The sequence below is a fragment of the Malaclemys terrapin genome, chromosome 14, assembly GCF_027887155.1.
Source record: "Malaclemys terrapin pileata isolate rMalTer1 chromosome 14, rMalTer1.hap1, whole genome shotgun sequence".
In the NCBI taxonomy this organism is placed as follows: Eukaryota; Metazoa; Chordata; order Testudines; family Emydidae; genus Malaclemys; species Malaclemys terrapin.
In genome coordinates this window covers 40,660,679-40,686,557 of record NC_071518.1, presented here as the reverse complement: position 1 = coordinate 40,686,557, position 25,879 = coordinate 40,660,679, and the positions used below count along the sequence as shown (strand labels likewise).

Below are 25,879 nucleotides of genomic sequence, written 5' to 3'. Positions count from 1 at the left end.
AGACAGCCTAAAATACAATGCCACCTAATGTCATTTTCCCACTACTACTTCCTCTACTTGAGTGGATTTTACACCTGGGGGGGTTTTCTTTTACATCATAAAAGCTGGCTGCCTCCCAGACTGCAGTCAGAGTGAGATGGGGTGTGGGGGGCCATAGCTTGGGGGAAACACCTGCAGGGCTCGGCTTTGCACTGTGCCAGGGGAGAGCTGAGGGGAGAAGCACCAGGTGGAAAGAGGTGAGGACAGCAGTGCTGCTCTTGGGTTTTCAGTCATTGGCTTTTACAGAATAGCTCAGCCCGTCCTCTGCGGTCAGAGGAGAGGTCCTGACCACAGCTGCTCCCAGGCCACTTTCTGGAGGTGTGAGACGGCAAAGTCAGGTGTCCTGGCCCAATTCCTGTTCCGGAATCTCCCCAAGAGGGGAGAAAAGAGATTGACAAGGCCACATGTAGCAGGAGAGAACTTGCCAAGGAGGTGCCTTCTGCGGGCTTGGGAATCTACCTCCCCACGCCTCGAATGGAGACAGCTTTGCGTTGCACCCAATGGATCCTGAGCCAAATTTCCCCAAAGTTGGAAGATGAGACCATGATCTGCGCTGGGGTTGGAGAAGCAGCTGCCCCGTGTGATGTTGGGCTTTGAATTTCCCTGAGGCTTGGGAGTGGGTCTATTCTGCTCTGTTGGGTCAGACTGTTGTAGACTTGGGAGCCAGGGGGGGAGCTGACCCCTAAACTTAGATCTGGGCCCACGGCAAGTGACGAGAACACAAATAGACGCTGCCTATCAGCCCTGAATTTGCTCGAGGTGCTTTTGAATGGACCCACAAATCTTATTTATTCCTTGTTTTTTATTCTTTTCTCTGGAGTCTGGATCTTAATTAAAACTTGACCAAGAACTTGGGACCTTGACCTAGTGGTTTTGGCTGCAGGCTTCCCGCTCCCGATACAGGGAACTACCAGGCTTGGCAGAGTCCCTGCCCCTGGCCCGTGAAATCAGCCCCTCCGGGGGCCGGGACCACGTCTCAGTCAGCACCAGGCCCCGCAGGCGCTCCTGGCTTTCCGCCCCGGGCACGCCGCTGGCTGCAGCTTGACATGGAATAAAATAACCCGAAGGCGCTTCCAGGAGCCCGAAAATCATCATCCCGCGATTCAAAACTACCCTGCGCCCCTGCCCGCGGCGCGACCCAGCCGCACCTGGGAGGTGACACCGGCCTTGTGACAAACCCCGCCCACGTGCACCCCTAGTTCCCCGGGGCAGCCCCCTCGGCTCGCGCAGCGCGCCCGGGCATCTCCCCCCCGCCCCGCGGTCCCTCCCCGCCCATGTGACCGCGGCGCCGCTCGGGTTACAGCGCGTTCGCCGCCCGCCCGCTCCGAGCCCCGCCGCCGCGCACGGAGCAGCGGATCCATTTTGCATCGCCACACACCGGCTCCGGGCACCCCTGGGCTGGGGGCGGGGGCCGTGCATGGTCCTGGGGGGCAGCGCGCGGGTATCTGAGCCGCTCCCCGGCTCCCGGACCCCACCATGGCTGCGGAAGGGGGGCTCGCTTCGGCTCGGGGGCGCGGAGCCGCTGCCCGGCGGTGAAACTGCCCCGGCCCGAGAAAAGCAGCCGGAGTGAAATTGACAAAAGGACGAGGCGTGAGATCGCTTAGCTCCGAGCCCGCGGATCGCTTGGAAGCGCCGCGGTCTGGCTGCGGCGGGGGGTGGCGGGGCTTTTGTGTTTCGCTTTAATCCCAAACTGGATCCCGAGACGAGGAGCTGGAAGCTGAAACGCTCCTGAAATTTGCCCTGGTTGCTGGTTGTTTCCCGGTGGATTTCCCCCTCCCCTGGATTGCAATATCGCTCTCGATTCCCCGCGCTGGGCTTTGCCGATTATGGAGACAGTGGAAAAGGAGTGCGGGGCCCTGGGTGGCCTTTTCCAAGCCATCGTCAATGACATGAAGGTAAGATCCCCACCCCCACCCCTGGTCCCAAATCTCCAGCGTGACAACTCGGCTGCCTCCGCTCCCTGGCAGAGAAGATGGAGGCGGGTGGGTCTGCGGTGCTGGGAACCCAGTAAACAACATTGAATGAAAACACAATCCGTAGCCAGGCTGCGGTGAGCGCGGAGCAGCCCCGGGGCACCTTTGGGTTTGACTCCGGATTCTTCCCTCGCGGACACCCCGGACTCCCCGTTCCGCGCAGCGCTGAGGTGCCGGCTAACGGGCCGCTCCCGCGGACTCACCTGAGCACTGGCTTTGTGACGTGGGCTCGAGAGGGAGCTGGGGGGACATTTGACATCGGGGTTTAGAGCTGGCTGCGGGGGGGAGAATGGGCTGAATCTTCTCAAGGCGCAACATTGCTGGGTGTCCTGGGTCCTGCCTCAGCCGGGGCTGGCCTGGGGGTTCTCCAGCCCGACTGGTCTCTGATTTCCCTGCCGAGGGGCCGCTGTTTGTGGCTCTCGGATCATCCGCCTGGGGTGTTTGGAGGAGCCCTGAGCCCAGCCAGTGCTGTCACCGCCCAGGCAGGGGGGTCAGTCTGTAAAGCCTGGTGGAGAAGGGGATTAGCTCTGCCCTGGGGGTGCAGGATGCTGCAGGGATTGCCTGGGGCAGTGGGGAGTAGTGCAGAGCACGGGGGCTCTGGCCCCTGGCTGGGAGAGCCCCGCTCCGGCCTGCAATGCTGAGGCCGCCGGTCCCCACGCCTGTGCCCAGGTCAGGTTCGCCTGGCCGGGAGTGGTGGCGAATGGGGACGGTGACCAATTGGTGGTTAATTCCCACACTGAGAACAGGGGGCTTTGAGAAGCCAGACAGTCACGTCTGCCTATAAAATTCTCAAGCACTGAGGGACTGGCTGGGTCTCAACCATTCCCATGCCCAGCCGCTGCCCCCAGGGCCGGCCAGCCTGGGATCCGGCCGCTTTCAGACCTAGGAAGGTCAGACTGGCCAGCCTGGCTCAGAGCACAGTCCAGCTAGTGCGGTCTCCTGCCTCAGTGGCCCCAACTAGCTGATTGAGGAAAGGGCACCGCACTGCATTGGTCTTCTCCGTCCCTTTCCCCAGCTCGCTTTGCTATGGGGCTCCTGTGGGCAGTGGGGTGGATGGGCTGAGCAAGTGCCTTGTGTATTTTCCCACTGCATTTGTGGGACAGAGGTTGGACCGTGTGCTCGCTTTCCCCCCCCCCCCCCGGCACTGTCCGGGCTCCTCTGTCCCGCTAGCCTGGCGAGCAGTACGACTGGCCGACTGCCACCTCGGCCCCCTGCCCCACGTGCCTGTCTGTCTGTCCCCTGCTGGCGGAGTTCTGGGCTGCCTGGACAGATGCTGCCCTTGGTTCAGAGGCACCTTGTTACTAAGCGCTGCTGGAGCTGGAGAGACCTGACCAGTCACCCTTGGAGTCTCGCCAGGGCCGCCTGTAGCTGCTGGAGGGATTCGGGGGTCTCCAGAGAGAGGTGCCAGCTAGAGCCAAACCTTCACAGCTGCAGGAGCCTGCTGGTTCCTGTCCACCCTCCCTGCCAGCTTTCGAAATGCTCCCTGGCCTTGAGAGTCCAGCTCTTTCCCCTGGCAGCCCCTCGCCCTGGTGTATTTGCTCTGCCTCCAGGCCCCCCTGCCCACCACCCTGCTGGGCTCCCTGCTCTCCAGCAGGGGATGGGTGAATTGCAATGCCACAGGCAGGCTCAGGAATTGGCCGCACCCCTCGGTCAGTTCGCTGTGGAAGAGCTCCGGGTTTAGACCCATAAGGCCGGTCTTTTCTGTACTTAGCTAGTAGGCTAAGATCTGCGCTGGGCCAGCCACGGTCTGCTTCTCCCTCCCACTCCACTGTGCCCTTGCCCCACGCTGGCCGTGGGGCTGGCCGTTGGAGCAGGACGCTCCGGCTCAGTTGGGGAGTGGGTGCAAGGGGCACCAGGCCTGTCCCATTGCTGCAAGTGCAGCTTTGCCCTGAAGACCGGCCGTGTAGCCCTGGCTGTCCTGTGCAGTGGGGATGGCTCTGCTGTGTGCCAGTGCGGGACTCCAGCCAGCCCCACAGGAGCTGACCTGGGGTTCGGGGGGGGGGGGGGGGGGGCGGTGAGCTGGGTTCCAGGCCGGACTGCAGGAGCACCAGAGCTGTCGCTGAGTGCTGCTCCGTTCTACCTGGGAACCCGTCTGCACAGCCCTGAGCTGGCCCAGACGGGATAACAGGCCTGCGGGTGCTACAGGAAAACTCCCAAGGTGAGCTGGCAGGGCTGGCCGCTGGGAGAGCCAGCGTCTTCGGTATCATCGGAGCTGCAGGCAGCGAGAGGCAGTGAACGTGGAGCCGTGTACACGTCTTCTTGCAGAGCAGACTAGCCAGCCGGGGCAGGCCAGCATGGTACCTGGGGGAGCCGAGGGAAGGCTTTCCAGAGCTAGAGGGAGTGAGGTGGGACCCCTGGAACCAGCCACGCCAGCTCTCCTCCATCGCCAGGGCCCTTGGGGATTTCTAGTTAGACTGGCTCGTGTGCAGCCTGGGAGGGGAGATGCCCTGAGTTCTCTTCCAGGCTAGTGGCAGAAAGGTGGCTCGTGGTGAATAGCTGGAAGGTGCCAAGTTCCCCAGGGGATCTGAGGCAATGGAGCAGGGAATGCGTCATTCCTGCACAGAGGGACTCATGCCCTTCTCTCTCTCCCACCTGTCCTGGGCTCCGAGAACGGCAGCTCGCCTGCTTTGGAGATGCTGTGCCGAAGCTGGCGCCCCTCCATTACGCCCTGTGGCCTGCTTGCGGCGGGGCAGAATCTGGCCCCTCGAGAGCCAGCGTCTTCTGTGGGGAAATGACCTGACTTCTCCGTGAACTGTCGGGGCCTGCCTGAGCCAGGGAGAGCCCGGCAGGAGAGGCCTCCAGCGGAGCCCTGGCTGTGCTGGGCCTCCGGGTGGGCAGAGGGGGGCCAGGGAGAGAGGCCCAGGGGATGTCTGAAGCAGGGCAAGGTGTGGGGAGAGCACTGTGGGGCCTCCAGCTCCCTGCAGCCTGGATCCCTGCAGCCCAGCCGCTGGGCTCTGCTGGGCTTCACACTGTGTCACAGTCCATGTGTCGCGACTGCCGCCGGCTCCTCCAGCGCTGGCCTGGCCTCCTCACCTGTGAGAGCATGGCCCAGCCTGCCCAGGTCCCCCCCCGCCCACATCTGGGAGAAGCAGCCACCCCTTCGCCTGGGCCCCCGGGGGCGGGATGGTGCCAGCCAAAGAGCAGGGCTCACGTGGGGCTGCTGCTGGCTGCCTGCATAGCCCGGGGCCAGGCGGAGGAAAGGTCCTGGGGGGAGAGGTAGAGAGAGGGGGATCTCTGTGGGGGGGGGTTGGGGTGTGTCAGAGGGGATAGAGGGAGGAAGAGACCACAAGGCTCTGCATTTCCCTATGCCCTCTGGCACCCCGGCACAGCACTGCAGGTGCCCCCTCCCCCCCTTCGCCCCCCTAGGGCACCGGCGGGTGCTCACTCACAGCTCAGCAGGAGTCCCTGCCATGGAGAGGAATTCGGCTGGTCTTCTGGCTCTCTCTGTCCGGGATCCACGTGGCCCCCAGGGCCCTGCCTTGCACCACGGCCGCACTTTGTACACTCAGTGTTCCCCGGAGCAGCAGCCGCCCCCAGCCTCCAGTGGGTCCTGCCCCCCATCCTGCTCTCCCTCTGGGCACTGACCCAGCGCCAGTGGTGGGGGCACATGGGGGCTGCTCCCTGTGGGGGGGCATGCCAGGCTCAGGTGCATCCCCTCTCTGGGGGTAATACTCCGACTCGAGGGCTGCTGCCCCCTGCTTATTTGGGGTGGCACGGGGGTGTACCGGCCAGGGTGGGGCTGGCTTCACGCTCTCAGAGGCTTGAAATAACAGTTCCCGGGCAGGGCTTCTTGTGACAGGTGGTGGGCTTGGCACAGAGCTCGAACAGAAACTCTGCCTCTGCTTTGGGCTGGCCCAGCCCTGGACCTGACTTGCTGGGGGGCACTCCTAGGTGGAAGGAGCTTGGAGCACCCCAGAGCTGGGGGAGGTGATCAGAAGAACTACCCAAGTGTATCTGGACTAAAGGCACATCCATGCGGCTACCTGGCTGCTGTTCTCCCCAAGGAGCGAGAGGACTTGACTGGGCTGGACCAAGGGACGTCACTCAGGACCCTGGGAGGAGACGGAGCACAGGGAAACAAGCCGAAGGTCTGGAAACAACGTGTGAAGAGCTTTGCCCAACAAAGCCCCTACTGTCTAGCGGAGCATGCGACTGTCTGTCAGGAGAGTGGTGGAAGACTCATTGCCTGAGTCACTTCAAGCCAGATCGGGCAGAGCGCTGGATGTAGGGACAGCACTGCCTTGGCTCGAAGGGAGCAGACGCCCTGATTTAATGGCTGTTTTCCAGCTCTGATTCCTGTGGTTCTGCAAGTCAGCTGCTCTTTGGAGCCTTTGGCTGACAAAGGCTGTGACTGGCCAGTTGCTTTACTGAGGCGGGTTCTTGTGGCTTGTGAACAGACATGTACACACCGCGCCAGACTTTTCCCCACACCTGGGAGGCAAACCGAATGCAAAGACTGCCCAGTGGGTATTTGGGTGCTTTGTGTGTGCAATAGCACAAGCACATACACACCCCTCTGTGTACGTACACACCCCATAGAGACCACATAGCATCCCTGCCACACTCAGTGGTGGTATCAGCTCCACCCAGAGGAAGCCAGACTGATCTCCCGACCCGACTTGGCATCTCTGGCTTAGCACATGTGTGAAGTGCCATGAGGGGGTGTGGCGATGCCATTGGAGGATAAAGGCTGCGTTACCCCATGCCGGCTGGCTACCACTGCTGTTATTTATACCTCGCCTGAGGGGTAAGTCGGCTTTCCAGCTGCATGTACACCCCCCCCAGAGGGATATATTTAGCTATAGGACACGCAGGCTGCATGTGAGACGATGGAAAATCCCCTCCCTGTCTGTGTATCCCAAAGCCAATGCAGCTCTGCTCCTGTTCCCCAGCCCCACCGCTCCTGCAGGTGAGTTCCAGCTAGCCTGCCGCTTTGCAACAACACACGCACTAGCGCAGACGGTGAGAGCTGGGACCTCCTCTGGGCCTTCCCACTCTAACCCCCGGGGGAAGCACATAGGTTTCATACACAGCTGAGAGGCCCAGGCTGTTGTTAGTGTTGCTATTATAATCGCCACTAAAGGCTCCAGCTGAGATCAGGGCCGTGTTGTGCAAACGCACTGTAGGCTCTTTGGGGCAGGGTCTGTCTCGTATTTGCTAAATAGACAGTCAAAGGCCAGGGAGGGAAACTGAGGTACTGAGCAGTGAATAGAACCCAGGTCTTCACAGGCCACTCCAGTACCCTCTCCACTGGATCCCTCCAATCGACCCTATGTCCACATCTCCGGTAGGTCTACTGTGCAAAATGGATGCCACGTCCCTGGCTTTTGCATGGAGGCTGCAGGTATTATTGCTCCATGTGGGGGGAGAGTTTTATAACCCGCTGCCCCCTTCTGAGCACCGCCCCTCCCCCCAGTGAAGTGTTCTGCTGCCGGCCGCACGACAGGAGGGCAGATCTGAAGCCAGAGAGCTGTACCAAGTGAGTGATAAGTGCAAGGCGCTTCCTGTTTACAAGATAACTGGACTGGGACTACATGGACGCCTGTAAACAGGACGTGCCCAGGGGACACTGCTCCTGTTGTTGCTATCTCAAAAGGTCTCCGGGATTACATTTTTCTGGATACCCAACATTTCAAATGAGATGTTCTCTTTGCTATCAGCTGGGTGGGATAAGGCATTACGGTGGCCATGTTTGTTGTGGGCATATGGGTGAAGGCAAGAGCGCCAGGGTTTGCATACTGCACAGATCCTGCAATTAGTGCACTTAATAGCAAGCGCACTGGGATTTGCATATTTTACAATTGCTAACTGCATTCCAATTAACAACCATCTGAGATGCAAATCTCAGCACTCTGATTAGCTAGCTGCACACGGCCAACAATCCCAGCGCGAGCGTTTGCATCGCGTCCGGTCACCAAGAATTGATTCAAGCTGCGACAGCTGGGTGAAAGTCAGGGAATGTCCAACTTCCCCTGGCTCTGATGCGCCAAGCCCGGCTTAGCATATGGCTATTGACTTCTGTCGAGTTGAACATGAAGGTTCATTGGCCCTGGGGGCCAAATATTGACTGATGCGAAACTGAGGTCAGTGACTGCTTCCACGGAAACTCGCTGTTCATCAAAACCCCAAGTCAACGTCTGCATTCGTCTGGTTCCAGACGTTCGGAATGGGGGCAGCTGGAGTCGCTCCGTGATGGCCATGGCTTGCTCAGGAGGAAGAATCTTCGTTTTAAATTAATATTCTGAGCAGGAGATGAAGCCAATGGGGCTGCAAAACACTATTATTCACCTCTGATGGGCCAATCAGGAAGCTGAGATTTGCATGTGTGACCTGATTGGTCACCAGTGGTGAATGCTCGTCATGATTGTTCTCAGCTGCTGCCATTCAGGATGTAGTCATCTCCGTGCACAGTTGGATTGGCTCCCGCTGTCTGAGGGCCCGGAGTGGTTACACGCCTGCTTTCAGCCAGCCAGGAGCCAGGCTAATGTGAAGCAATGTGTGAGCCTCGGCTCCGATTGCTGCACTTGCCAGGGGGTCCACAGCCCTTCTCCTCTGCACAGTTCCTGTATCTTCCTTCTCGTGCTCTTAGCTTTGGAGGGTGAGGAAGGGTCCCGTAGAACAGCCCAGGGTTTGTCTTTACTGCCTTGTAAACCTGGGCTCAGCCTCCCACGAATCGGTTGGACACACCCAGGTCCTAGAACCTGGCCAGGGGTGGATCTGAGTCCCCCCGTGTCTGGGCGCAATGCAAGCCGCAGACCCCAGTCAGGTCTGCATAGTGTAGTACGGACGTGTTGGCAGGACTGGAAGATCCGGGTCCAGTAACTGTAAACCCCTGTTTGCAATGCAGTGTGGATGGGAAACGCTGAATCCGCAAGAGCGGGTCCCACAGACGGGGTTTGCCATGCAGTGTAGACACCCCCAGGGATAGGCCTGTTGTGTGCCTAGTGCTGGAAGGCGATCGCTGCCCTCGGCGCGTGACTCCTAGTCAAGGCAGAGTCTGAAGACCACTAAGCTAAGGGGGCCTGCGCAGTGCTGGCACCAAGCCAGCGAGGGGGAATGGAGATGGAGAGAGCCTGAGGTCAAGGGCATGGCCAGGAGGGAACCCCAGCTGCACCCACCCTGGTCCGGGAGAGAGTCACTTCAGTGTCTGTGGCCGTGTCCAGCTCTGGTCCCTCTCCCATCCCCCGCCTCTCTTTGTGGCTGGAAGCCCCATGTGACCCAACTTGCTCTACACCTCGGTTTGGCTTGTCTGGACCGGTCACCATCCCTCCAGGTTGCTCTGTTTTCTATGGGAACAAACCTCTCCCCTCGGCTCACTCCTTCAGCCCACGTGTGTGCTTTCCTTCCTGTGCCAGGCACCGAGCAGCTACCCCGCTCCAGCTCTCCCTGTTCACGCTCTTGCCACCCTACTTTCCTCCCCAGGCTTCACCTCGCTTGCATTTTCCCCACATTAAATTGCATCGTTCAGGACTTACCCAGGTTTCTCCAGGCCCCTCTGTCTCCATTCTTCCTTCTCTCCAATAACACGTGACCCTTCCCGTGCCAGCCCCTCCATTCCCACTGATGGGATATTCTTGACAAATGCCATTACTGCTTCACCCCGGCAAGGTCCATCTCCGGTGCCCCCGCTCTCTGACCTGGGCCTCCTGTACTTTGCTCTCAATGATTATTGTTTGTCTGACACTAGCTCCTAGAGTCTCTAGCCCAAATCAGGACCCCTCTGTGCAAGGGGCTGTACAAACACATAGTGAGAGAGAGGCCCCGCCTCAAAGAGCGTAGCCTAACTGGTATCTAGGCACTGAACGCCCATCACGCCCAGTGGTTGATTTCAATGGGAGTTAGATGACTAACTAGCTCTGAGGATCTGGACCTTGCAGTCTAACTTGGTGAGAGAGACGTGGGGCAGGAGGGGAAGCAGAGATGTGAGGGACTTGCCCATGGTCACAAGCCAAACCAGGAACAGTGCACGTCTCTCCTGACTCCCAATCCAGTGCCCGGCCCACCAGCCCATACTGCCTCCATAGACCTTGTTCCAGCTACCGATCTCACAGCGTTTTATGTTGGTTGGTAAATAGCACGATCCCTCTACTGTAGATGGGGAAACTGAGTCACGGCTCAGCGTGGTGCCATGACTTGCCCACAGTAAGTCAGTGGCACAGCGCTGCGAATTAACCCAGTCACCCTGACTCCGCTCCCTAGTCCCCGATTCCCTGGGCCATGCTGGCGGGGAAGCAGTGGGGGAGGCTCAGGAGGTCTGTGAAAGAACCCCCCAAACTAGGCTGCTTCTCTGAATGTCTTCGTGCTCCCCAGGGCTAGCACTCAGGTCCCTGCTGCGTCTAGCCAGGTCAGCCATGCCCAGGAACAGCCTGCCTGGTGGTGTGGTGGGCGTGGGGAATGGGAAAGACCTATCAGAGAATCAGAGAATCTCAGGGTTGGAAGGGACCTCAGACGGTCATCTAGTCCCACCCCCTGCTCAGAGCAGGACCAACCCCAACTAAATCATCCCAGCCAGGGCTTTGTCAAGCCGGGCCTTAAAAACCTATCAAAGGGGTTAAGGGATTCAAAGAAGGCAATGTGCCCAGCTCAGCTGAGCATGGGCTAAGCAGGGGGACCTGCTTACCATGGTGTGTACCTGAGGCCTGGCGGCCCCATGCGGGGAGACGGGGATGTGACGGGAGCACCATTGTTTGGGAGGTGCAGCCCTGTCCTGGCCAAGGCTTTGTACAGCCCCACAGCCTCCTATTCCCCCAGCCCTCTCTGAAATGCCCCACACCATGTCGCTCCCACCACTTCCCTTTGGAGACCTGGCTGAGTGGGTTGGATCCCCTGGTCAGGGCCGGCTCCAGGCACCAGCCCACCAAGCTTGTGCTTGGGGCGGCACCTGGAGGGGGGCAGTGCAGTGCGGCGCGCCGGCCACCGGGGAGAGCGGGACCACGGCCGGGCTCGCCGCCCTCCCCCCGGCGCTCTGGCCGCCCTCCCCTGCTGCGCTGGGGGGGGGGGGGGAGGCGGCCGGAGGCTTTTTTGCCTGCGGCAGCAAAAAAGCCAGAGCCGGCCCTGCCCCTGGTGGGGCCTGACCCACACAGAGACTGTCATAGCTGTACTTCTGCAGTTGTCCTTGGCTTAATCTTCTCCCACTGCTCCTCACTTCACTGCCTCCCCCTTGTACCAGCAGCAGGTCAAGCTGGGAATCACCCGGGGGATGGAAAGGGAGGAAATAAGCCAGTTGAGGACCTGCAGAGAGGTTTGGTCCGAGTTTTGGGGGAGGCCCCGCGGGAGCTCGGCTGCCCGTTGGCGCTTTGTGCTGGTTAAAGATGTAAATGTTCTGGTTTAGGGCCAGAGGAGGCAAAGCCCAGTCACACAGCGTGGGATTACGGCCAGTCTGCAGATAAACCCATGAGCGACCAAGTGGCCATTCCCTCCTCAGCCCCGCAGAGGCGCTGGAATGGCCCCAAACCCGAGTGCTGTAGTAAGCCAAAGTCTTGATTAATTTCATGCATGTTTATTGACACCGTCCCCGCCCCCTCTCGCCCCTCCCGGGATTCCTCTCATGCCCGGCGGTGCCGTGAAATTCGTCCTCTAGGGCTTGTCTGTCAAGCAGCCTCACGCACCCCTGGAGCCTCAAGTGCTGGGCCGTTCGGCTTTCCTCCATCGGCTGCTGGGCATTCACGTGGGGCCTTGCCCTGGCTCGGCATTGCTGACAGGCCATTGCCCGCGATGGTGGCGCTAAGCTGCCTTTATGTCTCCGCCAATCCTGGGGCTGGCTGTGGGGCCAAACTGTGCCACTCCCTCGCCTCGCTCCAGGCAAGTCAGAGCCGCCTGTGGGCTGCTCCAACTTCTGCTGGTGAGGTGCACTGGAGTGCTGTGCACGCTGGCCCTGCCGCCAACATGCCTCCTTCACGGGGTGGGGTTTGCCCAGGAGGGGCTGATCAGCTATGCCAGCCATGAGTCTCCGCATACCAGGGACTCCTCATCGGCTCTGAAGGGCCGCGGTAAGGTCACTTTGCCCCACCCCACAAGTGTGGCAAGGTCTGGCCAATAGTGGTTGGAGTTCCCTCTAAGAAGTGAGGTTTTTACCCACGAAAGCTTATGCCCAAATAAATCTGTTAGTCTTTAAGGTGCCACCAGACTCCTTGTTGTTTTTGTAGATACAGACTAACACGGCTACCCCCTGCTAAATTGAATTATGGTATTTCTTAGTGCAGAAAGTAGCTTTGGGGGCTAACAGGAAGGGGAAGGGGAAAACACAGCAGCGTGGATTGTTTGTAGCAAACCTTGAGGCCTGTGCCCTTAGTAACAGAGGATCCCAAATCCCCTGTACATGCGATGTCCCACACTCCTGGCTTGGATTCAGGAGCAATGTCTTTTGCAGGCTCTCTGGCAGGCATCGTCAGTCTCTGAATCATCCGCATCTTTGCTGCATCCCCGGCACGGCGAGCGGAGGGGGCGGCGTTGCTGTACGTTCTCCCGGTTTGGGGGGTTGTGCTCTGTCGGGTGAACGCTGGCACGTCGTTTGGGCTCAGCTGTTAGGAGTCCGGGTTAGAGCGATCGCCCCAGAACCTCAGAAAACTTGCTGGGAAATTCCAAGCCTCTGAAGTGAAGGGTTCTGCCCAGAGCAGTGCTGCTGATGGTGACGCACACAGGCGGCTGCGAAGGAACAGAGCCGTGTTCTCCTCAGAGGCACGAGGAATATCCAACCTGGCCAAAAGGCAGGGCACAACCCTGGCTTTGTGCTCAGGCTGCTCGCAGGCAGGGCGTTGTGGAGAGTCCTGGGGCTGGGTGACTATGGGGGTGGGTGAAGCCTGACCTGCCAGATCAAGGAGAGCAGTGACCGGGCTGGGCTGGCGTGAGTCAGGGAAGCTCCGGTAACCTTCCTATACAGCAGCTGAGGATCTGGCCTCGTCTCCGTTGTCGGCTCCTTAGGGGCGGGGGGACTTGCTGAGTCTCAGCCCAGCTTGTAGCAGGGTCCCCATCGCCTGTCTTGTTGGAGGGTTTGTCAGAGGGGCTGAGGGGACCTGGGGCTGAATCCCCTCTGACCGGTCCTGGTTAACCCTTGCCATGCCGTTCCCAGCCTTGGCGGGATGTTTCTGAAGCGGGCTGTGTGCAGTCAGTGCTCATGGGAGACGCCAGCTCGCAGCTCGGTCTCTCCCGGTGTAGCACAGGCAGGGCTGCAGCTTGCGTCCGACTCGCGCGCCTCGTAGCCCGTCACCACCCGTGCCGCTTGGCTGGCTCCTCGCGCACCATGCTGGGACGTGGGAAGGGTCTGCGGTGGCGTCTCCCGCTGCCGGGGGCGGCGGTGTGGCCTGCGTGTCTCCTCTCTGTGCTGACCTTGCCAGAGCTGAGCAGGCTGGCAGGAACAGGTGAGGGGGCTGCCCTCCCCACAGACCCCAACTCTGCAGAGCGGCCATTAGGCCCCCCAGCATTCCTCAGACAGCAGCCACCCATTTGCCTTGCTGCACCAGCACCCCCCCTCCCCAGGTAGCAGCCAGCAGCCATCCCCTATCCCCCAGGTAGCAGCCAACCATAGCAACACCCATCCACCCGACAATACCCATCTTCCTGACAGCCCCCACCTGCCCAAGCACCCCAGCAGCTTCCCCAACAACCCCTAGACATAGCAGCACCCCCAGCCACCTCCACATCCTTCAGACATCCTTGCAATGCACCCCCCAACCCCAGCACCCTCAGCACTGCTGCACCCCTCAACTTGCCCAGCACCCAGCCACCTTAGGTACGCTCCAGCTGCTGTTGCCAACATTTGGGGAGCTCCATGTCCCACCACTGCTCGGGGCAGGGTGCAGTGCCCCGTATGGTTACATGCAAATTATCTGCAAGTCTGCAAACTAGCTCATTACTGAGTGAGCACAAAATGCCCGGTGTGGAGCTGTGCACGGGAATGGGCGGGTGAACTTTCCCCAGCGAGCACCTCACCCTGGCACCGAGGGAACCCCTGTGAGGAGGGTGCAGAACTTCAGTCTTCATGGCCCACGCGGTGCCTGCAAAGAGATGGGGACTTGTCCAGCTAGAAACCAGACCAGCCTCCGTTGTGCAAGTCACTGCCCGGCCGTCGGGGGACAGCTGCCCTCAGTACCTCGCGTGCTGACCCACGCTTTGGGGCCCAGAACACACAGGCCAGGCAGGTCCCCGGGGTCTGACCCTCGACCAGTCCCAGGGCAAGGGATTAGCTGCACAGCTCATTTTCACACTTACGGGATTAGCGGAGAAGGGGAAAGCAAACTAAGCGGGGCCTGCGTCGGGGGCCCGATCCTCCAAGCTCCTGAGCGTGCTCAGTGCCCGGGATGGCACCTGGCAGGGTGGGTTGGTTGGCAGTCAGAGCAGGCCAACGAGTCTCAGCCAACCAGCCCCACGGCCTCTAATCCCTGGGCAACCCCGTTCCTGGCCTTTCCCCACCTGCTGGGGGCTCTGACCTCCAGTCCTGCCCCTCCTCTGACCCCGCATGGGCTGGGACTCGTCCTGCCGCCCCGCTGGCCTTTCCGGGGCTATGGCAGCTGCTGCGGCCTGTGGGGAGGGCCGGGCTCCGCATGACTCTCCACACCCCAGGGGAGATGTTCACACGTTCCATCGAGCTGGCTCTGGCTGCAAGACCCGCCAGGGGGCTGCGGATGAAAGAGTCCCTGTTTGCCCCTGGCAGCGAGGAAGGGACTGTGCAGAGAGCTGTCTCTGTGCCCTGCACAACCGCCTCATTCAGGGGTAGGCAGCTCAGTGTGCCCGCGGGCCTAGCGCAGGCTGGCTGAATGAGCCTTTGGAAAACCCCAGCCGCTTGGAGCTGGGAAAGAGAGAGAACAAACCCCACTCCAGTGTATTGCCGGTCGGGGGGAGGGTGCCCCGAAGCCTGGGAATGCGCAAAGAAAAGGGGGGAGCCCGCAGCCCTGCTCTGCCCTCCCCCCATCTGCTGAGAGGAGGGTTACGAGCTAGCCTGGGAGGTTAGACAGCACCCTCCCCTCGAGGTGCCTCCTCCTGTGTGAACCCTCTTTGGTGCCCTGCGATGTCTACCTCCGCGCAGCCCACCAGCCCATTGCTCCAGCTGGATTGGATTGGATTTTTTTTCTTTTAGGTTTTTCCTCGGTTTGTTTTTTAAACAAGTCCTTTGGCACCTAGTGGTGGGAGCTGCCGTGCGAGTGGCGTCATAGATCAGGCTCTGTGCTGCGATTCACGACACCTGGGTTCTTTTTCCAGCTCTCCCACTGGTTTCCTGTGCAACCTGGAGAAAATCACGTCCCTACTGCCTGCCTCGATTTCCCCCTGGGTAAAACGGGAGTGTGGCTTTGGGAGAGGCTCTGAGTTGCAGAGACAAAGGGATCTAGTAGTGCTGTAATTAACAGCTGTTGTCAGACTCCGGCCTAGCTTCCCGAGCCCTTAGAACCGATAGAATCGCTTCCACACGTCTTAGCGCTTGAGGGGTTTGAATGTACTATTAGATGTTTTTTACAAAATCCAGCGTTTCGGCAGAGCCCGGTTTCCTGGCTGGCACAAGCTCCCTTTTTCCGAATATTGCACAGACGACCGCCAGACTTCAGAGCTGGCCTCTGGTGCCTTCGCGGTCTGGCATGCGGCAGAGCTGCCCAGGAGTCCATTTTCCAAGGAGAGCCGGCTTTGCTGACGAGTACGTTGCCCGGCGCCGCTGCATTGCCAACCTTGTGGCTGTCACTAGGAGAGAGAGTTGTTTATTTTTTGCTTTTACCTTAATTAGATTGATTTAAAAAAACCTAATAATCAGTGAATTGGTGGAATATTCCATGAGGCGCATAACGAGCCGCTGACTCTCCATGGAAAGGCTTGGAAAATATTTCCATTGGCGGTGCTGCGGGCGAGAGAAATTCTCTATATTCTTATTTTCCTTCTCTTGATTTTTTTACATTAGACTGAGCCAAATCCTGTATTCAAGAAAATAATCCTATTGACGTCCCTTCGGCTGCTCTGGAAGTTCCCAGATACCCAGCTGGCTTGGTCTGGACTTTGCTCCCAATATGTCTGTCTGCAGGGAAGGGCCCTGGGAGGATAATGCACTGGTGGTGTTTGTTTGTTTGGGCCTCCAGACGAGATAAAGGATTCAAGAGAGAGAGAGAGAGAGAGAGAGAGTGTGTGTGTGTGTTCTCCTTTAGCTCATGTGGGGAAGTGGAGGAGCTAGGAGCCGGATCCTCAGAGGCATTGCGGCGCCGAACTCCCATTGAAATCCGGGGCAGTTCAGCACCTAGGAATAGGTCCCCACTGCATGCTCAGCTTGGGCCAGACTCCGGTTTGAGCCCCAGCCTCCCTTCTGTCCACACACAAATCGATCTGACTTGGATCAGCAATCAGTCAGGACTGAGGTCCTAGGAGCCTGTCCGGGGGTGGGTCCTGCTGAGAGCCGGGTCATTTGGCAGTGTGGACACAGCTCAGGCGGCAGACCCAAGTCAGCATGGTGATGAGTTCCCAGCCTAGCAGTTGTAAACCCAGGGCAGGCTGAACTGCCCTTGAGGATCGGGGCCTAAGGCTCCAGTGTGAGCTGTTACCGAGATTGGACACTCTTCAGGGCGAGGACGGTCTTTGTTCTGTGTCTGTACAGCCCCTGGCGCCGTGGGGCCCTGGGTACTTACTGCAATACTGTACTGCAAATAATAATGGTGGTTCTGTCCAGTGCTGCCAGCTCTTGCCTGATGGTTGCTGTGCTCTTAAATCCCCAGCTCCTGGGTTCATGAGAACCACAGCTTCCATTTTGTAGCCCTGCTGGCTGCCGGGGCAGGCTGGGAAATGTGCCCCAAGGGTAACCTAGGCTCAGCCCGGGAAGGCAAACACAAAGAACTGACATTTATTATTGTTTAAAATGCATTTAAAACAAACTGCCTGTGCTTTTCAGCTGATCTCATGATTTTCAGGGGGCCTGACTCATGATACTTGACCGCCTGGGGATGGGGGGTGTGATTCATCTAATAATTGTCTGTTGCCTGCAGCCCATGGAGTTGTTACAAAGCAGCTTTGACTGATTCTCATGTGCTCACTGTATGTGTGCAGCTAACCTGCAGTCCCAGTGCTTAGCGGTGGCTGGTCAGCGTCCTGCTGCTCCCGTGTTTGACCCGTGCTCGGGGCGCTGCTCCTTGGTAGGTATCAAACCAGCGTCAGCGGCAGTCTGTTCACACAATGGAACCCCACCAAGGCTTCGAGGCCCCCGCAGTGGAATTATAACAGGGAGTTGCTGGCCTGCCCCTCGTGGTGTTAGGTGAGCTGCAGGATTTCCCTTATCAGGGACCATGGCACTCCTGGCAGAGCAGATTGCTAGCTGTGATCAGGGGTGGCGGGTTCTAGCCCCGTGTCAGCTAGTCCAGTCCATTTGAATCCTTGGCAATATAGTTAAGTGGGCGAGAGCCAGTCCAGCTGTATTAGTGATGGGCTGAAACCAACGTCCTGGGTCCAAGCTTCCCCAGGCTTTGGGGCAGTCCAGATCTGGAGCCAAACCAGTGTGATGGGCTCCAGTCACAGCTCCACGGAATGTAGTTCTTTGAGTTAATTAGGCCTAATTAATTACCTTTGTGGCTTTTTACATGAGCCATGAGTTTAGCTAAGTCACTGGCTTCTCCAGACCTGGTTTCCACTCGGTGATCATCTCGGCTGCCCTGCGATGTCTGCACAGTGGATCCCGTGCAATACGCTGCCATGTGCTATGAAACTGCTCGATCCTTCCACATCCAAACTTTTCCAGAACATCCGGGGGGTTGGTTGAGCCTCACCTCTGACCTCCTGTGATTATGAAGAAAATTAAATCGCTCGTCTCTGCTCAAGTGTCTTCCTTATGGTAGAGATGAGCGGTTATCGGCGAAGCTACCACCTTCGCAGCGGGAGGTTGGAGTGCAGGTAGGGCCTTTCTGAGCTGCTCCTGGAGTTTGTCTTGCGCTGCAGCCCTGCTCAAGGCCACATGTCTTTGTGTTGAAAACGCACAAGTGTTAAATAAATGGAAACGGCTGCTCCGCTAGCCACAGCTCTCTTCAGGCAAATAACGGAACGTCCTTCTCGGCTGCTTGGGACGTCCGGGGCTCGCGCTTGCATGGTCTACACCATGCGCTGTGTGTTTTCAGCGAGGTGGGCTGCCTGGACTTCCGACCAGGAAAAATCAGGAGCTGGTGGCCACTGCTGGCCGCGACACCAGCCCCCTTCGCAGTTATGCAGGCAGTGACAGATGGTTCTTGTTTTCTCTAGATGAATAATCCAGCGGGGTGGGGGGAATTTAGAGCCAGCTCCACAGACCTGGAGCCAGAGTCCTTGATCCCCAAATCAGGTACAATGCAGAGGCTTCTGCACACTGCATCGCTGCTGGGCTTCAGTCCTGCCCTGGAGGGAGAGAATGGCCCATACAATCCTCCAGAGAGATTGGCAACAAGGGTCCCAATTGGTGCCCGTTGTGGCTGTGCCCACGCGGATCTGAAGCGAGACTCCCATGTGCGTTTCACAGAGGCCTTCCTGTGCTCACTCACTGCTAATCTAGGCTGGATTAGACCCGGGGGTGGGGGGGAAGGCTCCATGGCCTATCAGCAATCTCCCATCTGAACCAGCCAGTCCCCTGTGTGAAAGGATTCTTAAAGGCTCTTTTGAAAATCCTTTCTCAGCTGCTATGTTTGGGGCCAGATCTTCAGCTGGTGTGAATGATGGTAGCTCCCTTGAAGTCAGTGACACTTACATCCACATAGTATGGGGGGGGGGGAAAAGACCATGAGCAGAGTTGTCTGAGCCAGGAGGGTCCTGAGTTCTAATCCCAGCTCTGACAGTGACCACCAGTGTTCCATGGGGCTAGTGGCTTAACACCTCTCTCTGCCTCAGTTTGCCCAGCTGTAAAATGGGGCTAATGCCTGCCCCCCAAGGGAGCCGTGGGACATAAAGGGCTTGTGAAGGTGACAAGAACCAAGGAACTTTCCCTGATGTATGTGCCATCCCTCTCACCATTGCCAAGTCATCGTGTGTCTTCGCTGCAGTTCAGTAACCTGCAGGCTTCTTCCCAAGGGCTGGCCAGGTGCCCGCTGTGCCTCTTAGCTCTGCCCGCTTAACTGGGGCATCCCTAGGGTTGCCACCTTTCTAATTCCAGAAAACCGAACACCCTTGCCCCGCCCACTGCCTGAAGCCCCGCCCCTGCTCACTCCAACCCCCCTCCCTCCGTGGTTTGCTCTCCCCCACCCTCTCTCACGTGCTCGTTTTCACTGCAAGGCCCAAACAGGCATATTTATTGTTTTGACAGATGTATTATGCTAAATTCAGGTTTTATTTGTTACAGGCCACTAGAGCTGGCAGCAAAATAGTCAAAAAGAGTAATTTAAAAAAAATGAAACTTCACAAAGGTTTTCATGATTCTTTCCCTCCCCTCTTCCCGTTTTTCATAACCAGCTCCAGGTTGTTTTTTTTTAAATTAAGTTGTTGTAATTTTATGTGTGGAATTAGGCCCCCACATTATCACAGCTGCCATGGGTCCATTAAAGGCCCACTCCTGAAGCCCAAATACAACTCCATAGAGCACAACCACAGACATGCACCTGTCCAGAGACTTGTATAAATAAATCTGTAGAAACTGACTCCCACCCCTACATGCAGATCCACACGGGTATTCATGTGTACACCTCTAGCATGCGCTAACACACTGTTTAATATTACAGTTGTTTAGTGCCTAGGGACCCCAACTAAGATCAGGGCTGCAGGGTGGTAGGCGCTGGATATACGCTTAAAAAGAGAGAGTGCAACAAAGAGTTTATAATGTAGCTAGACCAGGGGTGGGCAAACTTTTTGGTCTGAGGGCCGCATTGGGTTTCATAAATTTTATGGAGGGCCAGTTAGGGGAGGGGGTCGTGACTGCCCCCCCAGGACCTCTGCCCCCATTCAACCTCCTTTTCCCCCCCCCTCGACTGCCCCGATCCCTATCCATGCCCCTGACCACCACCCCGAACTCCTCTGCCCCCTATCCAACCCCCCCTGCTCCCTGCCCCCTTACTGCGCTGCCTGGAGCATCAGTGGCTGGCGGGGCTACAGCTGCACCACCCGTCTGGAGCTGGGCCACGCCGCCACCACCACCGCACAGCACAGAGACCGGGTCAGGCTGGGATCTGCAGCTGCGCTGTCCCAGGAGCTCTCAGCCCCGCGGCCCAGAGCATTGCGCTGGCAGCGGGGTGAGCTGAGGCTGCAGGGGAGGGGCCAGGAGCTCGGGGGCCGGGCAGGCCGGATGTGGCCCCCAGGCCGGATGTGGCCCCCAGGCCGTAGTTTGCCCACTGCTGAGCTAGACAAAGGTGGGGAGAAATGTCGGTTCCGTCGGCTCTTCTGCAATTACTAGTCAACAACATTCACTTTGCAAGAAATGATACATTTTGTTTAGCGTTCCCTTCTTTAAAAACTTGCTATGAAATGAATGCTGTACACACACATTTCATGTCATCGGTTTTTTTGAGCGCAAGCCAGCAAAAGGACTAAAAGTCAGAGTTAGCCGCAAATTCTGTTCACACAGGTATACACACATGCAGCAATACACGCATGTCCCTACACGCAATGCATCCATGCACACACTTGCCTACACAGAGACACTTTTCCAGGGGCTGCCTAAATTACCCAGCGGGGAAGGGAGGAGGGTGGGCTGGAGGGGAAAAGATGGGTGGGGATGGGTGTGGAGGAGAGAGGATGGGAGGGAAAGAGGCCAAGAATGAGAGCAGGGTGGGGGTGACAGGGATGGGGCATGGGGGGGTTGGGGTGGAGAGGGATGCAGTGAGGGGGATGAGGGTGCGGGGGAGAGGTTGGGACAGGAAGGGATGCAGTGACAGGGATGGAGCATGGGGGGGTTGGGGTGGAGAGGGATGCAGTGAGGGGGATGGGGCGCAGGGGGAGGGGTTGGGACGGGGGGGATGCAGTGAGGGGGATGGGGCATGAGGGGGTTGAGGTGGAAAGAGATGCAGTGAGGGGGATGAGGGTGCGGGGGGAGAGGTTGGGACAGGGAGGGATGCAGTGACAGGGATGGGGCATGCGGGGGTTGGGACGAGGAGGGATGCAGTGAGGGGGTGCAGGGGGAGAGGTTGGGACAGGGAGGGATGCAGTGACAGGGATGGGGCATGGGGGGGGTTGGGGTGGAGAGGGATGCAGTGTGACAATGCGGTTCTGGCGGAACCCAACTGAGAGTGCCAACTCAGGACAAATTGCTAAAACAGGGCAGTTACAGACCAAGGCTGGGGTTTTTCCACCTCTAAGGCAAACCAAACCAGCCAGACTAAGAGGACTTCGGTCTCATCCCACTGCCTAACCGCAAGTCTCACAAGCAATCTCCTTAGACACTCCAGTTTCCCCGTATTACCACCAGTGCCACACGTTATGGGGACAAATGGTTATAAAAACCAATACCCCAGTAAAAGAAAAAGGTTCTCCTGATCCCAAAGGACCAAGCCCCAGACCCAGGTCAATATACAAGTCAGATCTTACCCACAAATCACGCTGCTGCCAATCCCTTAGAATCTAAAATCTAAAGGTTTATTCATAAAAGGAAAAAGATAGAGATGAGAGTTAGAATTGGTTAAATGGAATCAATTACATACAGTAATGGCAAAGTTCTTGGTTCAGGCTTGCAGCAGCGATGGAATAAACTGCAGGTTCAAATCAAGTCTCTGGAATACATCCCCAGCTGGGATGGGTCATTCAGTCCTTTGTTCAGAGCTTCAGTTTGTAGCAAAGTTCCTCCAGAGGTAAGAAGCAGGATTGAAGACCAGATGGAGATGAGGCATCAGCCTTATATAGTCTTTTCCAGGTGTAAGAACACCTCTTTGTTCTTACTGTGGAAAATTACAGCAAAATGGAGTCTGGAGTCACATGGGCCAGTCCCTGCATACTTTGCTGAGGTACAAGGCGTATCTGCCTTCTCTCAATGGGTCCATTGTATAGCTGATGGTCCTTAATGGGCCATCAAGCAGGCTAGGCAGTGCTAATCTCAGCTTGTCTGGGATGTCACCCAGAAGCATAGCATAAGTTTGCCATACAGACAGCATAGAGCCAATATTCATAACTTTGACTACAAAACTGATACACACATATAGACAGCATAATCATAACCAGTAAACCATAACCTTGTCCTAGACACCCCATTTGACCCCCTTTATACAAGATTTGGGTGCCATTACAGGACCTTGGTTGCAACAATGATCTATCTGGTCCCAGTTTATGTCAATAACATCACATGCAGTGAGGGGGATGAGGGTGCGGGGGGAGAGGTTGGGACGGGGAGGGATGCAGTGAGGGGGATGAGGGTGTGTGGGGGGTTGGGGTGGAGAGGGATGCAGTGAGGGGGATGAGGGTGCAGGGGAAGAGGTTGGGACAGGGAGGGATGCAGTGAGGAGGATGGGGTTGGGGTGGGTTGGGGTGGAGAGGGATGCAGTGAGGGGGATGAGGGTGCGGGGGGAGAGGTTGGGATGGGGAGGGATGCAGTGAGGAGGATGGGGCATGGGGGGGTTGGGGTGGAGAGGGATGCAGTGAGGGGGTGCAGGGGGAGAGGTTGGGACGAGGAGGGATGCAGTGAGGGGGATGAGGGCGTGGGGGGGGTTGGGGTGGAGAGGGATGCAGTGAGGGGGATGGGGGGTGCAGCTGTATTCCCAGCACTCGGAGGTACGTGTATCTCTGTCTCCAACTCCTGGGTGCCGGCGATGGGGTGACAGACTGCGGTTCGCAGCAGGGCACGTGCCGCAGCTCGAGCCCAGCCACATGAGAAGAGGCCGGGCAGCAGCAGGAGAAGCGTGCTCCACACAACCCCTCAACAGCTGCCTGCTAGTTCCTCCCCAGCCACTGGGAGCTGCGCCGACCCCCCCCCCCCCCCCGGGCAGGCCCTAAGGCTGGGAGCCAGACGTGCCAGCTGCTTCCGGACCTGGGAGCTGCACGGGCCATGGTGTGGCGCTAGCAGGCAGTTTGCCTCCCCTGCTGTGACACCGCGATCCGGACATTCAACAGCCCAGCCAGCGGTGCTGACCGAGCCGTCAGGATTCCTTTTCAACCGGGCGTTCCAGCCCCAAAGCGGACACCTGGTCACCCTCACGCAGAGCCGAAAGCACCTCTGTCCCATGCTGACCTGCCCGCTGTGCACGGCGCGTTGCTGCCTATGGCTCAGGCTGGAACTGCTGAGCGGCTCAGTTGAAGGCAAGGAAACAAGCCTCCCATCACCCCAGTCTTCCTTGGGCTTTTCGTTGTGTCCATCCGTGGCTGTAACCCTTACCTGGGTCATGTGCCTGGGGCCAAGGGATAAGCACAGTCTCTCCTTGCGCCCTGGCCTGTTCCCAGGAGCTGCCCCTGCCGGCCTGGTGCCAGGTCTGCTCCTTGCTTATGTTCTCGGCCACGCTCTGATCCACGGCTCATGCTGAGGCATTCTGCTGCAGGAGGAGCCCCCTGGGGCCCCAGGATCAGGCCTTCTGGGAACACACCCACCCCTCGTTCCTGACTGCAGAAGCTGGAGATTGGCCGGGACTGGGCCAGCTAGAATGGTTTGCATTACCGGTCCCGAGCAGGGAATCGGGACATCCCAACGGACAGGCTCCAGGCACAGAGGTGATAGGCCAGGAGAGAGCCGGCCCATTGGAATTGACGTGGGCCAGGTTGGACTCGGTGACCTAGAGACAAAAGGCTCCATAGCCCATTCCAGCACCTGAGCCATTTGCTGTCCCAGCCCTGCCTCTCCCTGTGGTGTCTGGTCTGGCCTGGCTCTCAGAGGAACGGAGCCCCTGCAGTGTCCGATGATTGCAATGGGAGCTGTGCATGCTCAGCACGGGAGAGGCAGGGCGGTCCCATGGATTGGGAGCCTGGGAAAGTGTTCAACAAAAATTCCGTTTCATTGAGAACACCCGTTTTTAAACTGTGACGCTCTGTACCTCGGGGGAACATCCTGCACCCCCATGTTCATCCTTGTAAAATGATTGTGTGGCATCCAATGCAAAGTTGGTCATGTCGGTGGCTTCGGAAGGCTCATGATGCACTGAGCATTGTTGTCATAGTGATGTTATAGGTTGTAATTTCATGTATGTAGTTATGAGGCTGAAAATGTGTCCTCATGGCTTAAAACAAAACCAGGCAAAACTCTCCAGGAGCAGAGGGGCAGTTCACACCTCATCAGGGCATGTATGGGACAAACCCAGCCCAGCCTCACAGGAACAAAGGATACTGGCCTAGGCAGCAACAAAGGATCTGTTGGACTCTCGAGTGAGTCATCCCCCTTCCCTTGGTCAGTTTGGGACTGCGAAGAGGTAATGCTCACCTGACCCGGGGGAGTGGGGAAAGCCAAGAGGGAGGAAAGAACATGATAAAAGGGTGAGACGTTTGCCATGCTCTTCCTCTCTCTTCCACCTCCATCTACAGACACCACCACCAAGCGACTGAAGCGCTGATCAAAGGGGAGAGCCTGGCTGAAGGGCAACCAGCCAGCCTGTGGTGAGAAGCATCTAAGTTTGTAAGGGCTCTGAAAGTGTTACAATCAGTTTAGAATGCGTTTTGCTTTTATTTCATTTGAGCAAATCTGACTTGTGCTTTGACTTATTAACTACAAAGATAGATTTTAAGTGATTATAAGTTAGTTTGTTTATTCTGCCTGAAGCAGTGTGTTTGGTTTGAAGTGTGTCAGAAACTCCCCTTGGGATAACAAGCCTGGTACATATCAATTTCTGTGTTAAATTGATGAACTCATATAATCTTGCAGCATCCAGCGGGCATAACTGGACACTGCAAGACGGAGGTTCCTAGGGTTGTGTCTGGGACCGGAGATATTGGCTAGTGTCATTCGGTTGCACGATCCAAGGAGCAACTTACATGACAGATGCTGTGCGTGACCAGCCCAGGAGTGGGGGTTCTCACAGCAGAGCAGGGTAAGGCTGGCTCCCAGAGTCAAGGATTGGAGTGACCTAGCAAATCACCAGTCCAGATAACACCAGGGGAACATCACATAAACAGTGAACCGTTTTGTGGGAAAGGGTCGGTTTGGCCAAAGCTCTCAACTTGGAACCAAGTTTCCTTTGGACCCATTCAGAACTGGTTTCCAGTTCACAATGACTTTTCATGTCAAAACATAAGTGAATGGGAGTAAAAATCGCTTTTTAAAATAGTCATAACTGAAGCAAAATGTTTCAGTTGACCCGAATTAAAAATATCTTTTGTGTGAGGTCAGGGGGACGGGGGAGTGGTGGTGGTGGTGGGGGGGATTTTCAGTTTCCAAAAATGTTGGAGATTTCGCCTTTTCCTGTATCAGAGGGGTAGCCGTGTTAGTCCGAATCTGTAAAAAGCAACAGAGAGTCCTGTGGCACCTTTAAGACTAACAGAAGTAATGGGAGCATAACGAAAGCTTATGCTCCCAATACTTCTGTTAGTCTTAAAGGTGCCACAGGACCCTCTGTTGCGTCTTTTCCTGCTGATTCATGATGGGGAAAATGTTAGTGGGTCGGGGAGATGTTTCCCCCCTGCTCTACCTGTGCTTAGTGCGCTGTAATCTGACTGCAGCGTTAATCAGCCAGTGCAGGTTTGTTCTGCGCTAAGTGCCTCTGCTTGTGTGAGTTGTTTTAAAACACCCAGCCCCTCTGGGCTCTCTGCACTCCAAGACCCGCCCCACACGGGCCAGCTGCAGCCAGAGGAGGGGGCTTTGCTCTTAGGAGGTCTGGGATTCCCCACTTGTAACTCACTGCTCCCGCTGTCCACTTTCACCCCACGCTGGCGGCTCGCTGGGGCGGGGGAGAGGCAGAGGCTGATTGAATTTCTGCTGTGAGTGTGACAAAGCAAACCCTGAGATGGAGCGATCGACCCTTCCTGAGTGGAAATTCATGGCTCATTCCAGTCTCAGGCCCTGTCTCCTGCATCCCTGCCCTTGGCTACCGTCAAACAGCCCCTGCGTTCTCCTGTATGGT

General features: G+C 57.5%; 1 protein-coding gene across 7 annotated transcripts in view; it reads left to right on the top strand.

Annotated features, from left to right (window-relative positions):
• Positions 1-1,351: 1,351 nt before the first annotated feature.
• The window catches only part of MTSS2 (MTSS I-BAR domain containing 2), a 94,424-nt gene continuing 69,896 nt past the window's right edge, over positions 1,352-25,879 (top strand). For 5 of the 7 annotated variants that reach the window (XM_054048714.1, XM_054048712.1, XM_054048713.1 and 2 more), the window contains exon 1: positions 1,353-1,934. In XM_054048714.1, coding sequence (XP_053904689.1) covers positions 1,866-1,934 — 69 coding nt within the window. In that variant the 5' untranslated portion in view covers positions 1,353-1,865. Of the gene's footprint in view, positions 1,935-25,879 lie in introns of all 7 variants that reach the window. The other 2 variants (XM_054048708.1, XM_054048709.1) reach the window with 1 other exon arrangement.